This window comes from Meriones unguiculatus, chromosome 17, assembly GCF_030254825.1.
Source record: "Meriones unguiculatus strain TT.TT164.6M chromosome 17, Bangor_MerUng_6.1, whole genome shotgun sequence".
Classification (NCBI taxonomy): domain Eukaryota; kingdom Metazoa; phylum Chordata; class Mammalia; order Rodentia; family Muridae; genus Meriones; species Meriones unguiculatus.
Genome location: NC_083364.1, coordinates 48,311,404 through 48,330,071, shown reverse-complemented (window position 1 = coordinate 48,330,071; position 18,668 = coordinate 48,311,404). Strand labels below are relative to the sequence as shown.

At 40.7% G+C, this 18,668-nt stretch overlaps 1 protein-coding gene across 1 annotated transcript in view; it reads right to left on the bottom strand.

The window, feature by feature from the left end:
- The window catches only part of Slc9c1 (solute carrier family 9 member C1), a 74,412-nt gene that overhangs the window by 27,848 nt on the left and 27,896 nt on the right, over positions 1–18,668 (bottom strand). The window contains exons 12-17 of the mRNA XM_060370988.1: positions 18,501–18,626; positions 13,092–13,189; positions 9,850–9,969; positions 3,531–3,726; positions 1,868–2,053; positions 459–608 (exon numbers count right to left, since the gene is read on the bottom strand). Of these exons, the coding sequence (XP_060226971.1) occupies positions 459–608; positions 1,868–2,053; positions 3,531–3,726; positions 9,850–9,969; positions 13,092–13,189; positions 18,501–18,626 (876 nt within the window). The remainder of the gene's footprint in view (positions 1–458; positions 609–1,867; positions 2,054–3,530; positions 3,727–9,849; positions 9,970–13,091; positions 13,190–18,500; positions 18,627–18,668) is intronic.

Genomic DNA, 18,668 nt, shown 5'->3' with positions numbered 1-18,668 from the left:
AAGCAAATCTCTCTTGGCCCTATTTCTCCTCTGCATAATGAGAGCATGTGATTAGGCACATGAAGATAACTGCAGTTTTCCTTACTCCTTCCTGTCTGTTATTCCACTGCCTTCTGTTTTCCTTACTTTTTATTTGGCTCAAAACCAGATGGAAGCTTTGGGGCATTATGAGGAAGCTTTGCTCATCACCATGGTCCTTGCCTCACACTACTTGCTGACCAAGCTGGAGCCTGTCGTGGGATAGGGTTGAGCATTGCACTTTGATACAAAGGTCCCATCCAAGATCTTCCTAGTGTGGCACAGACTTTTGAGTTAACAAATAAAAAAGTGACTTAGTAATAGAAATGGACCAGCAACCCAGGAGTCAGAGGCTATACCAATGTGTGAAGACCCAGGACATGATGTGTGTTGGCAACAGGGCAGTGAAGGTTTCTCCTCATATTTGGGTTGTCTCTCACCTGTTTAGCCTGTTTGGAACTTGCAATCTGGTCGATTATATTCAGGACATCCATCTCCCCTTGGACATAGCCTTTCAGTATAGCATACCGAAAGGAGATCTGATGGCTCATCCCTTTGTCTATTATTTGCAGCAGCTTTGGTGTTATGAGCTAAAACAAACAAAACAAAACAAAAGCAAAAAACTACTATTAAACATTACCTGTATAACTTTTGTTTATACTGAGATTACTTTGGCCAGAATCTTTCTCTGCTTTGGTATAGGATGTGAACCATTAGCTTCTGCTCCCATGACAGACTCTTGTCCCTGTGAAACCCAGATAAATTCTTTCTTCTGTAAGTCTTTCTTCTATAACCCTCCTTAGTCGTGGTGTTTTATCAAAGCTGTATAAGTCATTAGAATGCTACTATTTTGCAGCCATCCTTCTCTGTAACAAGGGAATGTGTAGATTCTTATGCCATTTATCTTCTAAAAGTATGTTCCATAGGAATAAAGATTACATCTAGTTTCTCTTCATACTCACAGGGTCTACCCTTTGACATAAGTGCTCAGAGTTTTGTGGATATATTTCCAAACCTTTCTTAGACAGATCACCAGTTCTGTATCTATTTAGTAGGCTCTGCATACTTCACATTAGAAAGAATGAACAATAGACTTTGGAATACCATAGACTTGCCATCTTTAGATCCTTAGATTAAGTTGTGTACTAGTATCATTTATTGTCTTGCAAAACACTACACAAGTCAATACTAATGACTGACTACTTTAGGCCTGGTTGATTTAGCTCCTATTCTCAAAAGCATTTCTAAGATTGTATGAGAAAGACATAAACGTTCTATGCTGTGTCTGTACCCATATATCCTCATATGATGCGTCATGGAACAACTTTCCAATCACTTATATAATCCTATAAAAAAATAAGTAACTGCCTTCATACATGTTAAAGCAACATTTATTACAGGTGTAATTTTGATACTGTGATTATATAACATCGATTTCATACAACATGAAATCCGCATTATTTTAGTTTTCGATCTGTGTGAACATGTGCTTTGTCCCTATGAATATTCTGTGTGTTGATTTGTTTTGACTGCTTTTATCTTTTAACTCCTCCAGCAACTGTACAAAGAAGTATTACTTAGAATGCACTAGTATTTACATAAATATAGATTTTCAAGCACTCTGTCTTAAAAGAGAAAGCTGTGATGAGTATCTATAGTTCCACAAGCAAAGCGGATTCATGAGTATTCATAACATAAAATTTAAAAGTTTCATTTGTTAAAAGAGTTAAACGTCCAGACATAAACATCAGCCCACCAGAAAATGTTTTTCCTGAAACAGTTGAGCTAACGTTAAGCTGACACTCCCCGGCAGAGGAAGCTGAAGTCATGTGCTTTCCTTCCTCTTTACCTTCAAGATGCGCAGTGTACGAAGAAGTCGAATCACGTTCATGAAGACCATAGTCTCAGTTATGTCAAAAGTGTAACTAATGGAGTCTGTTTCGATCAGGATCACGTCTATGATGCCCACTAAGGTAATCCCTAGCTCAAAGAGGAGCCAGCTGTGTGAAAAAAATTCCTTCCTCATTGCTGCCATCTGTTGTTACAAAAAGAAATTGCATCATCATGATTTCCACTTACACTTTCTCCCCCCGCCTAAAATTTTGTGATTCTTTGGAGGATTTCACGTCATGACCCTTACCACATTCACTTCCCAGCCCTTCCCTGTTCACTCCGCCCTTGTGTCCCGCCTGCCTCCAGCGAAAACAAAAACCATCCAGTTTGCGGTATCTAGACATTGGGGGTGCGCACGGTCAAAGTCTTAAGTGGCCTGCCCCTTAAATTGAGCTGAGGAACACCCCCACCCCTGACCCTGCAAGAGGAAAACACACATTACCAGTTAGGCCTTTTCCCCTGATCTACCTGTGACTCTAAGTCATAAATACCACCAGCGCTACCACTGACAAGCACGCAAGCACAGGATGCTCACGACTGCATCCTTTAGCCAAGGAAAACTGTCACAACTACTGATGCAGGCTTAATGATACATCACTGGTGTAGATGAAAGACAGGTTTGTCAAATGGCACTGGAGTTGGAAGTCAAGACAAAATCATGCAAAAATAGCAGGGCTCCTTAATTTCAAACAGCCCTAAATGCTACAAGAACCCCCAAAGTCTCTCTCTATTATTTAATTATATCAGATGTGTGATGCTGAGTAGTAAGACAATCCTATGTGTGTGTGTGTGTGTGTGCGTGTAATTCACATGGGCTAAATTTTACTAAATCAGTTCAAGATTTAAAGATTAATTTGGTGAAAGGATGTCTTTTATTCTCATTATTTTGTTCTGTGATGATGTAAGTAAAACTCATTTTTAATACCTTGAAAACTTAAGTAAATGCAAGCATTTTATCAAAAGTGCCTTGGTAATTGCACCAACACTTTTATACCAGTACACTGTAAAGCTGTCGGAAGGCATCACACACACAACACATGCTTGAATATGTACATTTCAGAGATTCCCTTTTGTCCGTTCTTTTTCAGACCATGTGTTCCTGCCTTAGAGTAGTTGGTGTACACAAAACAGACTTCATGGGGTTTGTACGCTTTTTGTTTTGTTTTGATATTTTTTGTTATTAATTTTTGTTTGTTTCATTTTCACCTTTATTTTGAAAGAGAGACAGAGAGAGAGAGGAGAGAGAAAGAAAACATGATATTGGGTAGATACGGAGGTGGCTAGAATCTGGAAGGAATTCAGGAAGGATAAAGAATAAAATAAAAAATATTGTACAAAAATAGATTTAAGGAGAATATTGCCAGTACAGTATAAACTTACTCTGCATCTTTTCATCTACATCATTTAAATTTTTACTTTGGCAAATACAGACTCAATGCCTAAAACATGTCTATTTTCTACTGCTTCTCTCAGCATCACTTTTAAAAATTAAGTTTGTGTGCTTTGAGAAGAGACAGAATTTCAAAATGTTCCCTTAGAAAACTCTAGCTAATGTTGAAATGGGATAAGGAAAATTTTTTGTTCCCATTTCACATATGTATGCACAAATTTTAGATTACCTTAAGGAGAGCCTCTAGAATATAAAAGGCAAGAAAATAGTAGTTAGCACAATTTATTTCTTCTTCATAGATGTCTTTTAAGCGGGATATCCAACAGATTATCATAGGATATGTGTTCATTAATACTGCAAGGTATCCAGTGTACTCAAATTCATCCATAAAGACTATTTTATGGCATATATAAAGAAGATAGTATCTGAAAAAATAAAAAGGGAAGACAATTTTAATCTGACAAAAAATAATTAAATGAATTATTTGGTCAATTCTATTTTACTTAACTGCAACCAGAGAGCCCTGCTCAATTCTAGGCCTTAGCCTCACTAGTTAGGTGTCTACATCCTTAAACAAATCTGATGATAGGTAAGCTAATTTAAAAAAAAAAACTTTCACAGACTAATGGATCAGTGGAATAAAACTGAAGACCCAAAATAAATCTAAATACCTATGGACAACTATTTTTTTTTTTTACAAAGAAGCCAAAATAATGGGAAAAAGACAGCATCTTCAGCAAAGGGTGCTGGTCTAACTAGAAGTCCACATGTAGAAAAATGCAAATAGACCAATATCTATCACTCTGCACAAAAGTAAAGTTCAAGTGGATCAAAGAGCTCAACATAAAACCAGACACACTAAATCTTTTGGGAGAAAAAGTGGGGAAGAGCCTCAAACTTACTGGCACAGGAGACATTCTGAACAGAACACCAACAGCTCATGATCTAAGATCTACAATTAACAAATGCAGCCTCATGAAACTGAAAAGCTTCTGTAAAGCAAAGGACACTGTCAACAGAATAAAACGGCAGCCTACAGACTGGGAAAGGATCTTCACCAACCCTATATCTGACAGAGGGCTAATATCTAGAATATAAAGAACTTTAGAAATTAGACACCAATAAACCAAATAATCCAATTAAAAAATGGGGGACAGAGCTAAGCAGAGATTTCTCAACAGAAATATCGAATGGCAGAGAAACACTTAAAGAAATGCTTAACATCCTTAGTCATCAGGGAAATGCAAATCAAAACAACTCTGAGATTCCATCTTCGACTGATCGCAATGGCTAAGATGAAAAACTCAAGTGACAACACATGCTGGAGAGAATGTAGAGAAAGGTGAACACTCCTCCATTGCTTCTGGGTGTTCAAACTTGTACAACCACTTTGAAAATCAATCTGGTACTTTCTCAGAGAATTGGGAATAGCACTACCTCAAGATCCAGCTATACCACTCCTGGGCATATACCCAAAAGATGCTCCACCATTCAGTAAGGACATTTGCTCAACTGCTACACTAACCCCAGAACCATCTGTGTAGAATAAAAATGTGTTATGCAAGCATAAAATTATGCAAACAGACAAGAAGTCACGTTTCCTACGGGAATCAGCTTCCTGGAAGTCCCTAGCAAGAACCCTAACATGGCCATCTAAGCCAAAAGACTTATTTTAAGTCCCACACTTACTTGGTTCCAGGATTAAATTGATGAGCTTTTTTTGCTGTTTCTCTATGATTCTTGAAACAGTACAATCAACTATTTAAGGAAACATTTCTAATAGATCACTAAAAGCTTTAGCAAATAAGAGTAGAAGGAAAATATAATTTTAGGAGAGGTAATAAATCAGATTCAGCATCAGGAATTGCTTGTGGAAAAACCAAACATTGTAGGTAGTAAAAGGACAAGAGTTTTAGGGCTTTCTAAAGAAAATGTTTAATCAGGATCTGTTAGGATAAATGCTCTGGATATTCCCACTGCAGTAAAGCTACTACAAAACCATTACCTAACACAGGTATTTATGATGAGGCAGAAAGAAGATAGGCAAACATAGGAGGTCAAAAAGTTTTGTGTTATACTATTATGTTTTACAGACAGCTAACTCAAGCATCTTATCTCTAAGGAAAGATTGTAAATCCTTAGCAAGCCAAACAGGAGGAATTCCCCTCGGTGCTTACCTCCAGGGGGGTTGTAAATCTTTAGCCAACCTAGTTCGGAGGATTATTAACAACCCCTAATTAACTAACAATAAACTACGTAAACAGACCACAAGTTTAAGAAGCCCCTGGCCCTCTACTCGCTAAATTGGCAAACAAGTCACTAGTTCTATGTTTGCTCTGCTTAAGAGGCTGTTAGGCCAAGATTTTTTGTAGACACTGCTTCTACCAGGTTACTCTTTCAGTTAAATATAAACTTTATAAATGTTCCGGAGGATATGTCAACTTTAAGGTGCTTCTTTGTAAGATTACTATAAAAGTGTTGGCCTGACTTAAGTAAAACGCAGAAGATCCAAACCAATACCACCTGGTGTGGGTCTGACTGTCATTTCGCCTATCTGTGCCTTCCTGATATCTGAATTCTCTGATTTTCCCACAGACGTGGGGCACCGGAAGGGGCCAGTCGGTGGCACTCAACTATGTTCATAGCAGCTTTATTTTTAATACCCAGAATCTGGAAACGCCTAGATGTCTCTCAACGGAGGAATGGATACAGAAATTGTGGTATTTTTACACAATGGAATACTACTCAGCTATTAAAAACAAGGAAATCATGAAATTTTCAGGCAAATGTATGGAACTAGAAGAGATCATTCTAAGTGAAGTAACCCAGAAACAGAAAGACAGACATGGTATATACTCAGTTGTAAGTGGATATTAGCCATATAATATAGGATAGCCATCTATAGAAATAAAGAAGCTAAACACAAAGGAGGACCCTAGGAAGGATGCTTAAATCTTATTCAGAATGGCAAATAGGATAGATACCAGAAGTGACAGAAGAGCGGAAACAGGATGGGAGCCCACTATAGAGGGTCTTCTGAAAGGATCATCCTCCCCACAGGGGATTGAAGCAGATGCTGAGACTCAGGGACAAAGTTTGGGCAGAGCATGGAGAGTCTTATGGAAGAAGAGGGGGGTGGGGATAGAGGGTCATGGAGGGGAAAGGAGCCCCACAAGGAGACCAACAAAGCTAAAGGATCTGAGCACAGAAGGTCCTGCAGAGATTAATGCACCAAAGGAGGACCATGCATGGAGAGGACCTAGACCCCCTGCCTAGATGTGGCAGTTCAGTCTCCATGTGGATCTCAGAGTGTGAGGATCATGAGCTGCCTCTATTAAGAACTCAGTTGACTGCTCATTGATCACTTGCCCTTGGTGATGCAGCCTTGCCAGGCCATGGAGGAAGAGGCTCCATGCAGTCCTGATGAGACTTAACAAGCTATGGGCAGATGGCAAAATGGTGGAGAAATCCCCTTTCAGTGGACTAGAGGAAGGGGATGGGGGAGAAGACAGATGGAGGGTGGGACTGGAGGGAGTTGAGGGAGGGCCTTCAATTGGAATATAATGAATAAATTATGAAAAAAACAATAAAAATTAAAATTAATAAAAAATTCAATGGACATTTCTTGTGTGGAGAATAAAGGTGTTTCTGGTGCCAAGGGCAGACTACCTTCCTATAAAGTTTTGTTCATGAAGGTCCCTGAGGCACCCCCCCAATACAAAAATCAAACCAAAAAACAAATAAACAAAACCCACCCATACAGACACTTGCTACTGCTACTAGTTGCCTACCAAAACTCCTTTGTAGGACTCTATTGCTTGACACAAATGCCTTGGTCCCAGGATACAGAGAAACCAAGTTGCAAATGAGCTTGAAGCTTCCTTCCTGCTAGGTAGCTCTCATAGTTTCAGAAGGTGGCATGAAGCTTCTGGGGAAAAAATGTCATGACCAGTCTTGCTCAGCTGTGGTAACCATGAGCAACAATGCCGACTGGCCAGGAAGAATGAACCCACCAATGCAACAGTGGTGAGTATATTTTTGGGCCAAACAATTGCTTTCTGATTGGATGTGATGCTCACTCTACATGAGGGAATTTATGTCTGGTATTGTAAACCTGGTCAAAGCTTGTGGCTTGGGAGGTAATAGAAACTAATGGAGAAACCGTTATTGTGCTAAATGAGCATGATGTACCCACCCAGGCCTATCAAAGAGCCGTATTTATGTCTATAGACTAGTGCTACTGTCAGTTTTGGTCAGAGAAGCTTCCTTTTTGCATTTATACAGAGAATAAATGACTGTTAAATACCAGTCCTAAAGAGGTCATATATATCACCACTTGTGGGGCTTAACAAACATCATGGAAGAAGAGGTTAAAAAAATGCAACAGTCAATGACAGTAGGGAGTAGCAAAGAGCACCAACTAACAGATCTAACGTAGCTGCTGTACTCTTGAACTCACAGCATCTGTCATTGCACAAGACCTGGTAAAATGCAACAGTCAATGACAGTAGGGAGTAGCAAAGAACACCAACTACCAGATCTAACGTAGCTGCTGTACTCTTGAACTCACAGCATCTGTCATTGCACAAGACCTGGTATCTAGACCTATCTCAGTAGACTAGGACTGTTGACATGCTGTGATGTCTAAAGTACAGGGTCCCGTCTTCCCTGTGGATGTATATGCAGTTAAGAGCTGGTGGGAGAATGAGAGGGGCATTTCTTCAGTGTTGTAGCTACTTGTAAGTTGTAGATCACAGACTCCAGTTACAAACCCTTGCAATCTTTCCCCTCTAACAGCTCTCACAAGAACCAAGTGAGACAAGCCCCTTCTTTTAAGCTGGGCATTTCCAGATAACAAAACCCAAATGTAGAAGCTGTGTGAACAGAACTGTTTTAGAACATATTTTTTAGGCCCATTGTTCTTCAAGATGCCCCTTATCCAGCAATATCCTTGGGGTCCTTTCAAATTCCTGCCTCATACTGAATTATAAGAAACTGGAATATATGTGAGTCTTGTTGGATGAGATTAGCCCACCGTTGGACCATTTGTGGGACATAACACCTTTCTGCTCCCTCATCTTGCATAAGGGGCCTAAAAGAACTAACTTTTTTTTTTCTATGATTGAGTTGAAGTCTTCCCTTCATCACAACCCTCTCTTCTGGTATCTAGCCCTATCAATCTCCATCTCTCTCAAACTTTGTCACTTAAAAAAAAAAAAACAAAAAACTTAGGTGCAAATGCTCCTGTAAACAAGTTCCTGTCCATGCCGGTGTAAATTCCGGCTCAGGCTCCAGCAGACAACTGTGTTGGCTAGTTGTCTGGTTGTCTGGTAAGTTGGCACAAACCAGAGTCATTTGAGAAGAGGTAACTTTCATTGAGAAAATGCTCCCACCAGATCTGGCCCATGGGGAAGTCTGTGGGGCATTCTCTTGACTAATAATTGATTACTGGTGTGGGAGGGCCCAGGCCACTGTGAGCGGCGTGACTCCTGGGCAGGTGGTTGGAGGGTGTATGAAAAAGGAGGCTCATACGAACCCTTTCTTTGCCGAGTTGATTTTGGTCATAGTGTTTCATTTCAGCAATAGAAACACCAACTAAGACAACAACCCTAAGGAAAGTTATTTTGGGACATACACAGCATATACACATGTACACACATGCACAGGCACACACATGCATGCACATTCACACACATGCACACATGGATATAAAACTAGAAGAGTAGAAGAGTGCAGTTTGGAAGAAGAATTGAAGGGGAGAATATGGATGTATATGAAAATGTCACAAAACATTATTGTATATAATTAACATGCTAATTAGAAAGAACATTAATTGAAGATTTAGCACAGTAGTAGAACATTTACCTAAGCAGATACAGCACTTAAAAATACAAAACACCCCAATCTCCAAAATACAAGCAAAATGTCACTCATATCTTTTTTTTAATTTTTTCAGTTTTTTTTTTAATTTTTTTTATCAGTTACATTTTATTAACTGTATCCCAGCCGTGTCCCGATCCCTCATTCCCTCCCAGTCCCTCCCTCCCTCCCTCATCTCCACCGTGCCCCTTTCCAAGTCCACTGATAGGGGGGACCTCCTCCCCATTCATCTGATCCTGTTTTATCAGGTATCTTCAGGACTGGCTGCAAAGCCCTCCTCTGTGGCCTAACAGGACTGCTCCTCCCTTCGGGGGTGGGGAGACCAAAGAGCCAGTCATTGAGTTCCTGTTAGAAATAGTCCTTGTTCCCCTCACTTTGGGAAACCAATTGGTTACTGAGCTACCACAGGCTACATCTGAGTGGAGGTTCTAGGTTATATCCATACATGGTCCTTGGTTGAATGTCAGTCTCAGAAAAGACCCTGTGCCCAGATATATTTGGTCCTTGTGGAGCTCATATCTTAACTTCTTTTAAGTAATTTTTTGAATATATGTAAGGAATTAAATTAAAGGACTTTAAAATAGTTCACAAACTATTTAGATTAAAATTTAAAAAGAAACTAACTTCCAAAGAGTTACCATCACATTTTCTATTTCAGGATTGCTCACCTTGATGGACTCCCTTTATCTTTTTTAGTATTATACACCCAGTTGAGTAATAGTTTTCTAAGGAAGGAGAGGAGTTTTTTGCTTTCAGAATAATTCTTTATATTCTCAGGACTCATATATCTAGGAGAGAGAGAGAAATCATTAAATGTACATCTTAGTCAGAGATTCTGTTGCTGTGACAAAATGTCATGGGCTAAAAGCAAGTTGGGGAGGAATGGGTTTAATCAGCTTACACTTCCATATGGCTAGTCATTATGGGAAGAAGTCAGGAACTCAAACAGAGCATGATCCTGAAAGCAGGAGCTGATGAAGAGGCCATGAAGGGGTATTGCTTGCTAGCTTACTTCACACGGCTTTCTCAGCCTACATTCTTATAGAACCCAGGACCACCAGCCCAGGGAAAGATCTCACTAACATTTTAGTTCATGGGGGTCAGGCTGGGATAATTCAGCAGTAAGTAAGGCATCTAACCTGCCTCACACATGTTTCCCTTCACAGCAAGTAGCTGGGTTTAAGTGACTACAAAAGGTAAACATATTAATTTGGAGAGGTCGGACTCACAAGTGCATTTCAGTAGCACTTACTGGAAGCTGCTTATACAGTTCTTTCATTTTTTTTTTTAATTGAAGTAGCGCAAATCTGTGAGTGGTGACTTGGTCTTGCGTAGCCAGCCCTCTTGATTTTATGAGGAATTTATCTTCACCAGGTTCTCTTATTATCTTTATCAAAAAGTTCACCAGGCTCTCTGCTCTCTATTTAAAACTGCTGGAAGCCCAAGTGCAAAGGCTGGCTTTGTCCTTCCTCTTGATTGTTTCACTCTGAAATTTATGTAAGGTTTTTGCTTTGTTGTGCTATAGCTTTATTGATATCATCAAAAATGATGACACCATCCGATTCTCTGAAATTCAATATTATGAAGTCATTCCAAGGAGGTTATTGGAAATGTATATAATATGATCATCTATAAATTACAAATAGTTATTAAAAGTAATCTACTATGCTTGGTACATGCTATGGATAAAGCATTAGAAAACATGTGTCTTTAAGGGTCCATGGGATCAGTGTGATGAAATATACAAAGTAACCACCTCAGTAACTGTTGTCATGGATAGGCTAGTAAGAGGACACTCTCCACCATATAAATAGACTTCTGGAGACATATAAATAGAGGGGACATATAAATAGACTTCTGAAGAATTAGGAAACCCTATTGAAAGAATTGTTATCTCAGACAAGGTCTGACAATTTCACAGGATCTTATGAATCTCCAAATTATGTGAGACCAGAACCCTAATTACAAAGTACTTCAGGTTCTTAGATTTTCATTCGATATGAACACATTCACTGCTGAGACCTGACTTAGGAAGGAGTGTGGTCTCTGTGATGGGATAGTTGAGCAGCCTGGCTTTGAATCCCAGCTCTGTGATTTATTAGACAAAGAACCCCAAGCAAGTTATTAAATTTCTCTTCACTTTCCTTCTCTGCATCATGAGGATAACAGGAGCACTAAAAGAAGTTTTGTGAGGTAAAAATAGGTAATGCATGGAACATGTTCAGTCATGTTCAATGCTGTGTGTCTGACACAGCCTTCAGTAAGAATAAACAATATCTTGAAGGCATTGTTTCCTAAGGTGTTGCCTAGGCACTAGAAATATGTTCTGGTACCCCGTGTAAGCCCTCTGCATCTTCTATACTTAGACTTGTTTTTCTTGCCACAGGACACCCCAAGCTGTGGAGCTACCAGGTGATTCTAATCAAGAACTGGCAAAATCAGCTCCTAGGTAGCTGAACAAAGAAATACCCAAAAGTATGATCAGTAGTTCTCTAGCAGGGGAACACAAGGCTGCTACTCTGATATTGCCTGCAGTGTCTGGCATATGTCATATATTGATGTTAAATATGCATCCTATATGTGGGAATTTAATTGTCATAGGTTCCCCAATCCCCTGCATTGTCGCTTCAGTCCATTTGAGTCCTTTCCTCATGTCCACTGTTGACATTCTTGTGTCAATTTCCTCTAAGTCCTCTGCGCATGACTCTCTTTGCCTTAGCACTTGATTTAAAGGCTAAAAAAAAAGTCAAGGCTTTTTTCTCTCTTTAATGCTTTATTTTCTCACATTGCCTCTCCCAGACCATGTAATGACAATGGTTTTTAGAGTGACAATTTTTCAGCCATTTAAAAACTTTCACTGACAATTTTCAGTGTCCTCAGAGGGCATTGTTTTAAAAAGATGAATTTGTCCAGTTCCTTCAATTCTACAAAGGTCATCCACTCATTTCAAAGGTAGGGGTTTAGAGAAAAAAATGGAGACTCTTGAATTATATATGGAAATACTTCAATATATGTTAAGAAACCCAAATTTTAAAAAGCTTTATCTTTCTACCTCAACACATAAAGTGTTGTAATGACTTGCATCGACTGGCTGGAAGTGAAAACTCATGCTCTTGGAGGAAGTCATGCATGAGTAAACCATAATTCTCTTCTCACATACAGCTTTTTCTCTCAACTGTGTGGGTAACACATGTGAATGGACACGAGAATGGTACATCACATTTAGGATGTAGGGACAATACATGCATGTTGGTGGGATGATGATCCAAGCAGGTCTAAGCTGACTCTGGAAACGACCTTAGTGTCATAGCAGCTGGATTTAAGTTTCTTCAGCAGTAAGGAGAAATCTAGATTGGAAGGTATGTCCTAGCTTTGGGTAGACGCTGTGCCAACTGTGTAAACATTTTAAGCACTGTTTACCTGCTTCCTATTTCTAATCATAGATCTTTCATTCCCCTACAAGGGTGACCTGAGGTTGTTCCCCAAAACACCAGCTTTTTTAAGATGATGGATCCAAGGAAATCAGTACCAGCTTACAAGGACATAGTAGCCAGTTGCTACCAGAGGACACGTGTGGTTCATCTGTGCTTTGTGAAGAAGGACCCACGGGGATTAAGGGACACTTGATTCTTATTCAGGTGTTCAGCGAGGCTGAAAGAAAAGGCAGTTTGCTACAGATGAACTTTGCATATGGGAAAAAAAAGGAGAAAAAGACTTTCTTTCAGGGGATGTTTGCCCAAATACAGCAGCCGTAAGGACTCAAGATTGGGACATGGAGAGGGGTTTGTGGTGCAGAGCAGAAGGAGGTTTGTGCAAATAATAGCAGGTGAACGGGGATTACAACATACCACGGCAAAAACTCACACACAGAGTGGCATAGGGTAGAAGCCTCTCTTAATAGCATACTTACTCTCCCTTCCTCTCACCAAAGCTGCCGGCTGCGCCTACCAACACCTGCACTGCACTCTGGGACAGAATCTCATTCCTGTACTGCCGCTGGTAGCTCGCCTGAAAAAAGTTTTGATTAAAGTTATTATGTGAGGGAAGGAGGCAGGGGTTCAAATGGTGGTGACCAGCGTACACCATATCTGAGAGGCACAGGATCTAAAACTCCATAATTGCCGAATGGAGGGACAACTGAAGCCAGATCATCACCATTGAGGCTTCCTGGGAGAGAGGGGACAACAGGTGAGCTGGGACAGTTTGGATCCAGGTCACCTGTGAACATCTCCAGTGACTGAGAGTGGTGAATATTTGAGCCCCCGAACTTCCTTTGTGTCCCAAGCATGAGCATCCCTGCTTGGTGACAGAGAAGGCAGAGGCGGCAGCAGTACGGGCCCTCCCAGGTCTGCGGCTGCAGCAGGCTGTGGCTAGCCTTAGCAGAAGCCTCCTTGCTTGGTGAATGAGACAGCAGAGGCAGCTTTCTCAAGCACAGGCCTCCCTGCCTGGCAGCCAAACAGTGGACACCACTGATCTGATGGATCTCCTATACTTTCATTTGCCCCTATGGGCTCAAATCTGAGGGTAGAAGACAGGGGAACCCCTGTGTTTTCTGATTAGACCTGGAAGCAAGTGAGTGTGTATTCAAGTGAGTGCATGCGGAGCCCCAGATCCAGGGTCCTTCTATGCTAGCAGCCAGACATCTGATCCCTCCCACCCACACCTCCACTGTGGGCAACATAAGGATTCTTGGGACAGCATTCTCAACATTGAAGTCGCTGTTCTGTGGGTCTACCAGTGGAGTCCAGGCAAACAATTCCTAGAGCCCAGACACATCTGAGTAGTGGGAGGACAGTAGGACAGGCCTGTGGCCAACTGAGGCATTCAGGGCACCTGTGCATGTGCACTGCACCCATGAACAGTGCTAGCACCCCCTCCACCCTTCCAGGCATCTACGCTCTAGCACCCTGTCCTTCAAGGCACACTCTCATGCTTGTGCACATGTGCCTTCCACCTTCCTCCCTTAGCTTCAGTTGAAACACAAACATCTACTCTCAAACTAGACCTCTCTCATCTTGCTGAAGAATACTCCAGACACCAGAGATAGATGGACCCAGTCTGAAATACAGACTCCAGGAACAAACAGTGAAGGTTACAGATACACAGATGGATAAAGGTTGGCATAAGAAAACACATCCAGCAAAAAAAAAAAAAAAAAAAAAAAAAAAAAAAACCTACATCATGGCTTCACCAGCAACCCCCAAAATAAATGGATATTTTAATTCTTTGTAAACACAAGAAAATTATCTCAACTCTATGTTTATCCAGTTATTAGAGGCACACAAAGAGGAAACAAACCAAGCTCTCAAAGAAATACAGGCAAATACAGCCAAACAAATAGAGGCACATGTAGAGGAACAGTGAGGAAATGAACAAAGAAATAGAGGTCATCATGGAAAGACAGGAATCCACATTCAAACAGATGAAGGAAATGATGCAAGACATGAAAACAGAATTAGAATCAATAAAGAAAACAATACACACACAAAGAGAGAAAACCCTGGAGCTGGAGAACTTGGACTTGGAAAGGGGCAGAGAGGAGATGAGGGACAAAGAGTGGGATTGGGAAGGAATGAGGGAGGGGGTTACAGCTGAGCTATAAAGTGAATAAACTGTAATTAATATAAAAACAAAAGTAAAACTTATAAAAAAATCAAGTTAACAAACAAACAACAATATCACACACACATACAAACACACACACACACACACACACACACACACACACACACACACCCCTCCTAATATTCTAAATAAGTCTCTTCAGTGCAGGAGTTCTAGGTTATCTCCATGCATGGTCCTTGACTGGAGTATCAGTCTGAGGAAAGACCCCTGGTTCCAAATATTTTGGTTCTGTTACTCTACTTGTGCCCTCTGCTCTTTCTATCTTCCCCATCTTTCATAAAGATTCCCTGCACTCTGCCCAAAGTTTGGCTGTTTCAGCATCTGCTTTGATACCCTGCTGGATAGAGTCTTTCAGAGGCCCTCTGTGGTAGGCTCCTGTCCTGTTTCCTGTTTTATCCTTCTTCCAATATCTGCCCAGTTTGTCTTTTTGAGTGAGGATTGATCATCTTACCCAGGGTCCTCCTTCTTGCTTAGCTTCTTTAGTATGTTTAGCCTATATTATATTTCTAATATCCACTTATAAGTGTGTCTTTCTGCTTCTGGGCACCTTACTCAGGATGATCACAATGAAAGCAGTGCTAAGAGTAAAGTTCAGAGCATTAAGTGCCTCATACAAGCCACTTTATGGCACACCTAAATGCCATAGAAAAAAAAAAGAAGCAGACATGCCCAAGAGAAGTAGACAATTGGAAATAATCAAATTCAGAGCTAAAATCAATGATTTAGAAACAAACAAACAAACAAAAAAACAATCCAAAGAATCAATGAGACCGAAAGCTGGTTCTTTGAGAAAATCAACAAGATAGACAAACCCATAGCCAACCTAACTAAAAGGCAAAGAGAAACTATCCAAATCAACAAAATCAGAAATGAAAAGGCAGACATAACAATAGACACCAAGGAAATCCAAACAATCATTAGGTCTTACTACAAAAGCCGATATGCCACAAAATTTGAAATTCTAATTGAAATGGACAATTTTCTCAATATATTCCATTTAACAAAATTAAGTCAACATCAGGATATAGTCCTATATCCCCCAAAGAAATAGAAGCAGTCATCAGAAGTCTTCCTTCCAAAAAACGCCCAGGGCTAGATTGTTTTAGCAGAGAATTCTACCATATATTCAAGAAGAGCTAAGTCCAATTCTCTTCAAACTGTTCCACAAAATAGAAACAGAAAGAACATTACCAAACTCATTCTATGAGGCCACAGTCACCTAGTTAACTTGATTTTATGGTACTCAATTATGAAATCCATAGATAATGTCATTTTGCAATGTCAAAAGTTTGGGCACACCTAACTACTAAACCATGGTTAGGTAAATTGTAAAGATATTCTTGGTTGGAAATGTTGAAAATATCAACAGAAAACAAAATATCAATGTTTTGAACAATGTGTATTTAATAAGGCATATCTACATAAAGCTGGATATTTATAGAGTAACTAATAAAAATCATTGTCAGGGAAAAATTAAAATTACAAAATACAAAATTAAAGATAACAAATCATGAATAAGAGAGGGCACAAGGTAGGAGAGGGAGGGTAAGAAGCTGGAGGCCTAAGTCAGGGCAGGCCCCTGGCAGGATATGAGGAGGAGTCAAGCAGCGACTCCTGGTAGCAGAGGCCATAAAGGCTGAAGAGCACATCTAACTAGACTAGCCTTCTAGTAGAGGGAGGGGAATTCCAACCCATCTACACACTCTTCAACCCTGAGTTTACCCTACCTACAAGATGTGCAGGGATAAAGATAGAGCAGAGAGAGCAGAGACTGGGGGACTGCCCAGCTAATGCTTGGCCCAACCAAAGACTCATCCTATTGGAGAGAACCAACCCCTGACACTATGAACAATACTCTGCTAAGTTTGAGAGAGGAGCCTGACAGAATTGTCCTTTGAGAGAATTAATCCAGCAGCACCTCAAAACAGATGCTGAGACTCACAGCCAAACATTGGGGGATATGTAGGGAAGTCTTGTGGAAAAGTGGGAGGAAAGAGAGAAGGACCTGAAGTTGCAGGGGCTCCACAAGAAGCCCAACAGAGCCAACCAACCAGGGCCCAGAGATGCTTGCTGAGACTGACCATGCATGAATTGGACTTAGGTCCCTACAAAGGCGCAGTTGATGGGCACCCTCTTTTCTGCACTTCCATGTCTTTACTTTAGAAGCTGCTCAGAGATAGTTCCAGAGAAAATCTCTGATGACTTGCTTTTCTCCATTTACCTCAGGGACCATGGCCCCCTAGAATATAGGATTTCAAAGAGATGGAAGAACTGGCTAAAAAATGAAACAAAACAGGAGAAAACAAAACCTTTCCCTCATGCCCACCTAACTGTGTGTGAGGGCATTTTTCCCCTGCAGATGGTAACACTTAATTGGATGTGACAAGTCAAAAGTCTGCAGGTAGGATTCAGCACCAGGCAGCCATTCATTCATTCACTATAGAACTACTGCTGAGGCTTCAAAGTACTATAGGTGCTTGAGTGAGCTGAAGGGAAAGTGAGGCCTAAGAGAACATGTCTGCCTTGATTACTGCTAAAGAGAGAAAACTCACAGCTTACAGATTTTCCATTTCCCAAGCAGGGTCAGTGAGCAGAAGGCTTAGAATCTTGAATGGTGGCAATGGTTGAAAGATAGGGATTGTTCTGTACTCTAGGAGGACGAACATGGATGCCTTGAAAGGGTCAGCCACAGCGTGCGGTTAAGATGGTGACCTAGATAGAAAGCTGATAGAAAGCTGAAAGGAAGCTAAAGGAAATTGCCCAGAGTCTTGTTCATTGCTGCACCACAGAGCTTCTGTACTTTTGTGTGTGTGTGTGTGTATGTGTGTGTGAGTCTTTTTTTTCTTTTTTTAAAATTTATTCATTTTTATATTAATCACAGGATGTTTACTTTGTATCCCAGTTGTAGCCCCACCCTCATTCCCTGCCAATCCCACCTTCCCTCCATCATCTTCTCCCTGCCCCGTTCCAAGTCTGCTAATAGGGGAGGACCTCCTCCCCTTCTATCTGACCCTAGCTTAGTGTCCAAGTGGGTTCTCTACTAAGGGGAACAGGGACTATTTCTGACATGAACTCAACGGCGAAATCTTCAAACCCCCCCCCCCTGAGGGAGGAGCATCCTTGCTAGGCTACAGAAGAGGACATTGCAGCCAGTCCTGAAGAGACTTGATAAGCTTCTCTACTTTTTAACTAAGATTTGAATGGAAGCACAATAGCTTCTATCTACATTTATTATAGGATTTGGTGGAAATCTTTGAAAAATAACTGGATTAGAATCAGACAGCTGTATCATGGAACCACTTATTTTAAACACAGCTGAAGGCTGCCATGTGCATCTGTGAAATTCCCAAACTAAATACCTTTTTTTGAGATTTTATTTCTTCCCTTTTCTTCCTTCCTTCCTTCCTTCCTTCCTTCCTGCCTTCCTGCCTTCCTGCCTTCCTGCCTTCCTGCCTTCCTTCTTTCCTGCCTTCCTTCTTGTCTCTTTTTCTTCTTTCTTCCATTTTCCTCACTTCCTCACTCAGTCTTTCACTCCCCCCTCTCTCTTCTCAAAGTACTCTTCTGGAACTTTGTACTAGCATGCTCTTGTTGAATTATGTAGGGCGAAGGAATCAAAATATATCTAGCAAGGGAGAACTGTTTGCAACAGTTTTGGGTCCCCAGCATTTCTAAAGGAGTAAAATGTTGAACTTACTATCTGGGCTGACAAGAGACGCCTGTTGGCCAGTTCCATTGCTTCAATGTTGAGGGTCTCATCTATCTCTTTATTGCAATCTGGACATTTCACCTTCTGATGCTCTGTTGTTTCTTCTTGGCTCAACTGATAAAATAAAAAGAAGCAAAAACATAGTACATGGATATC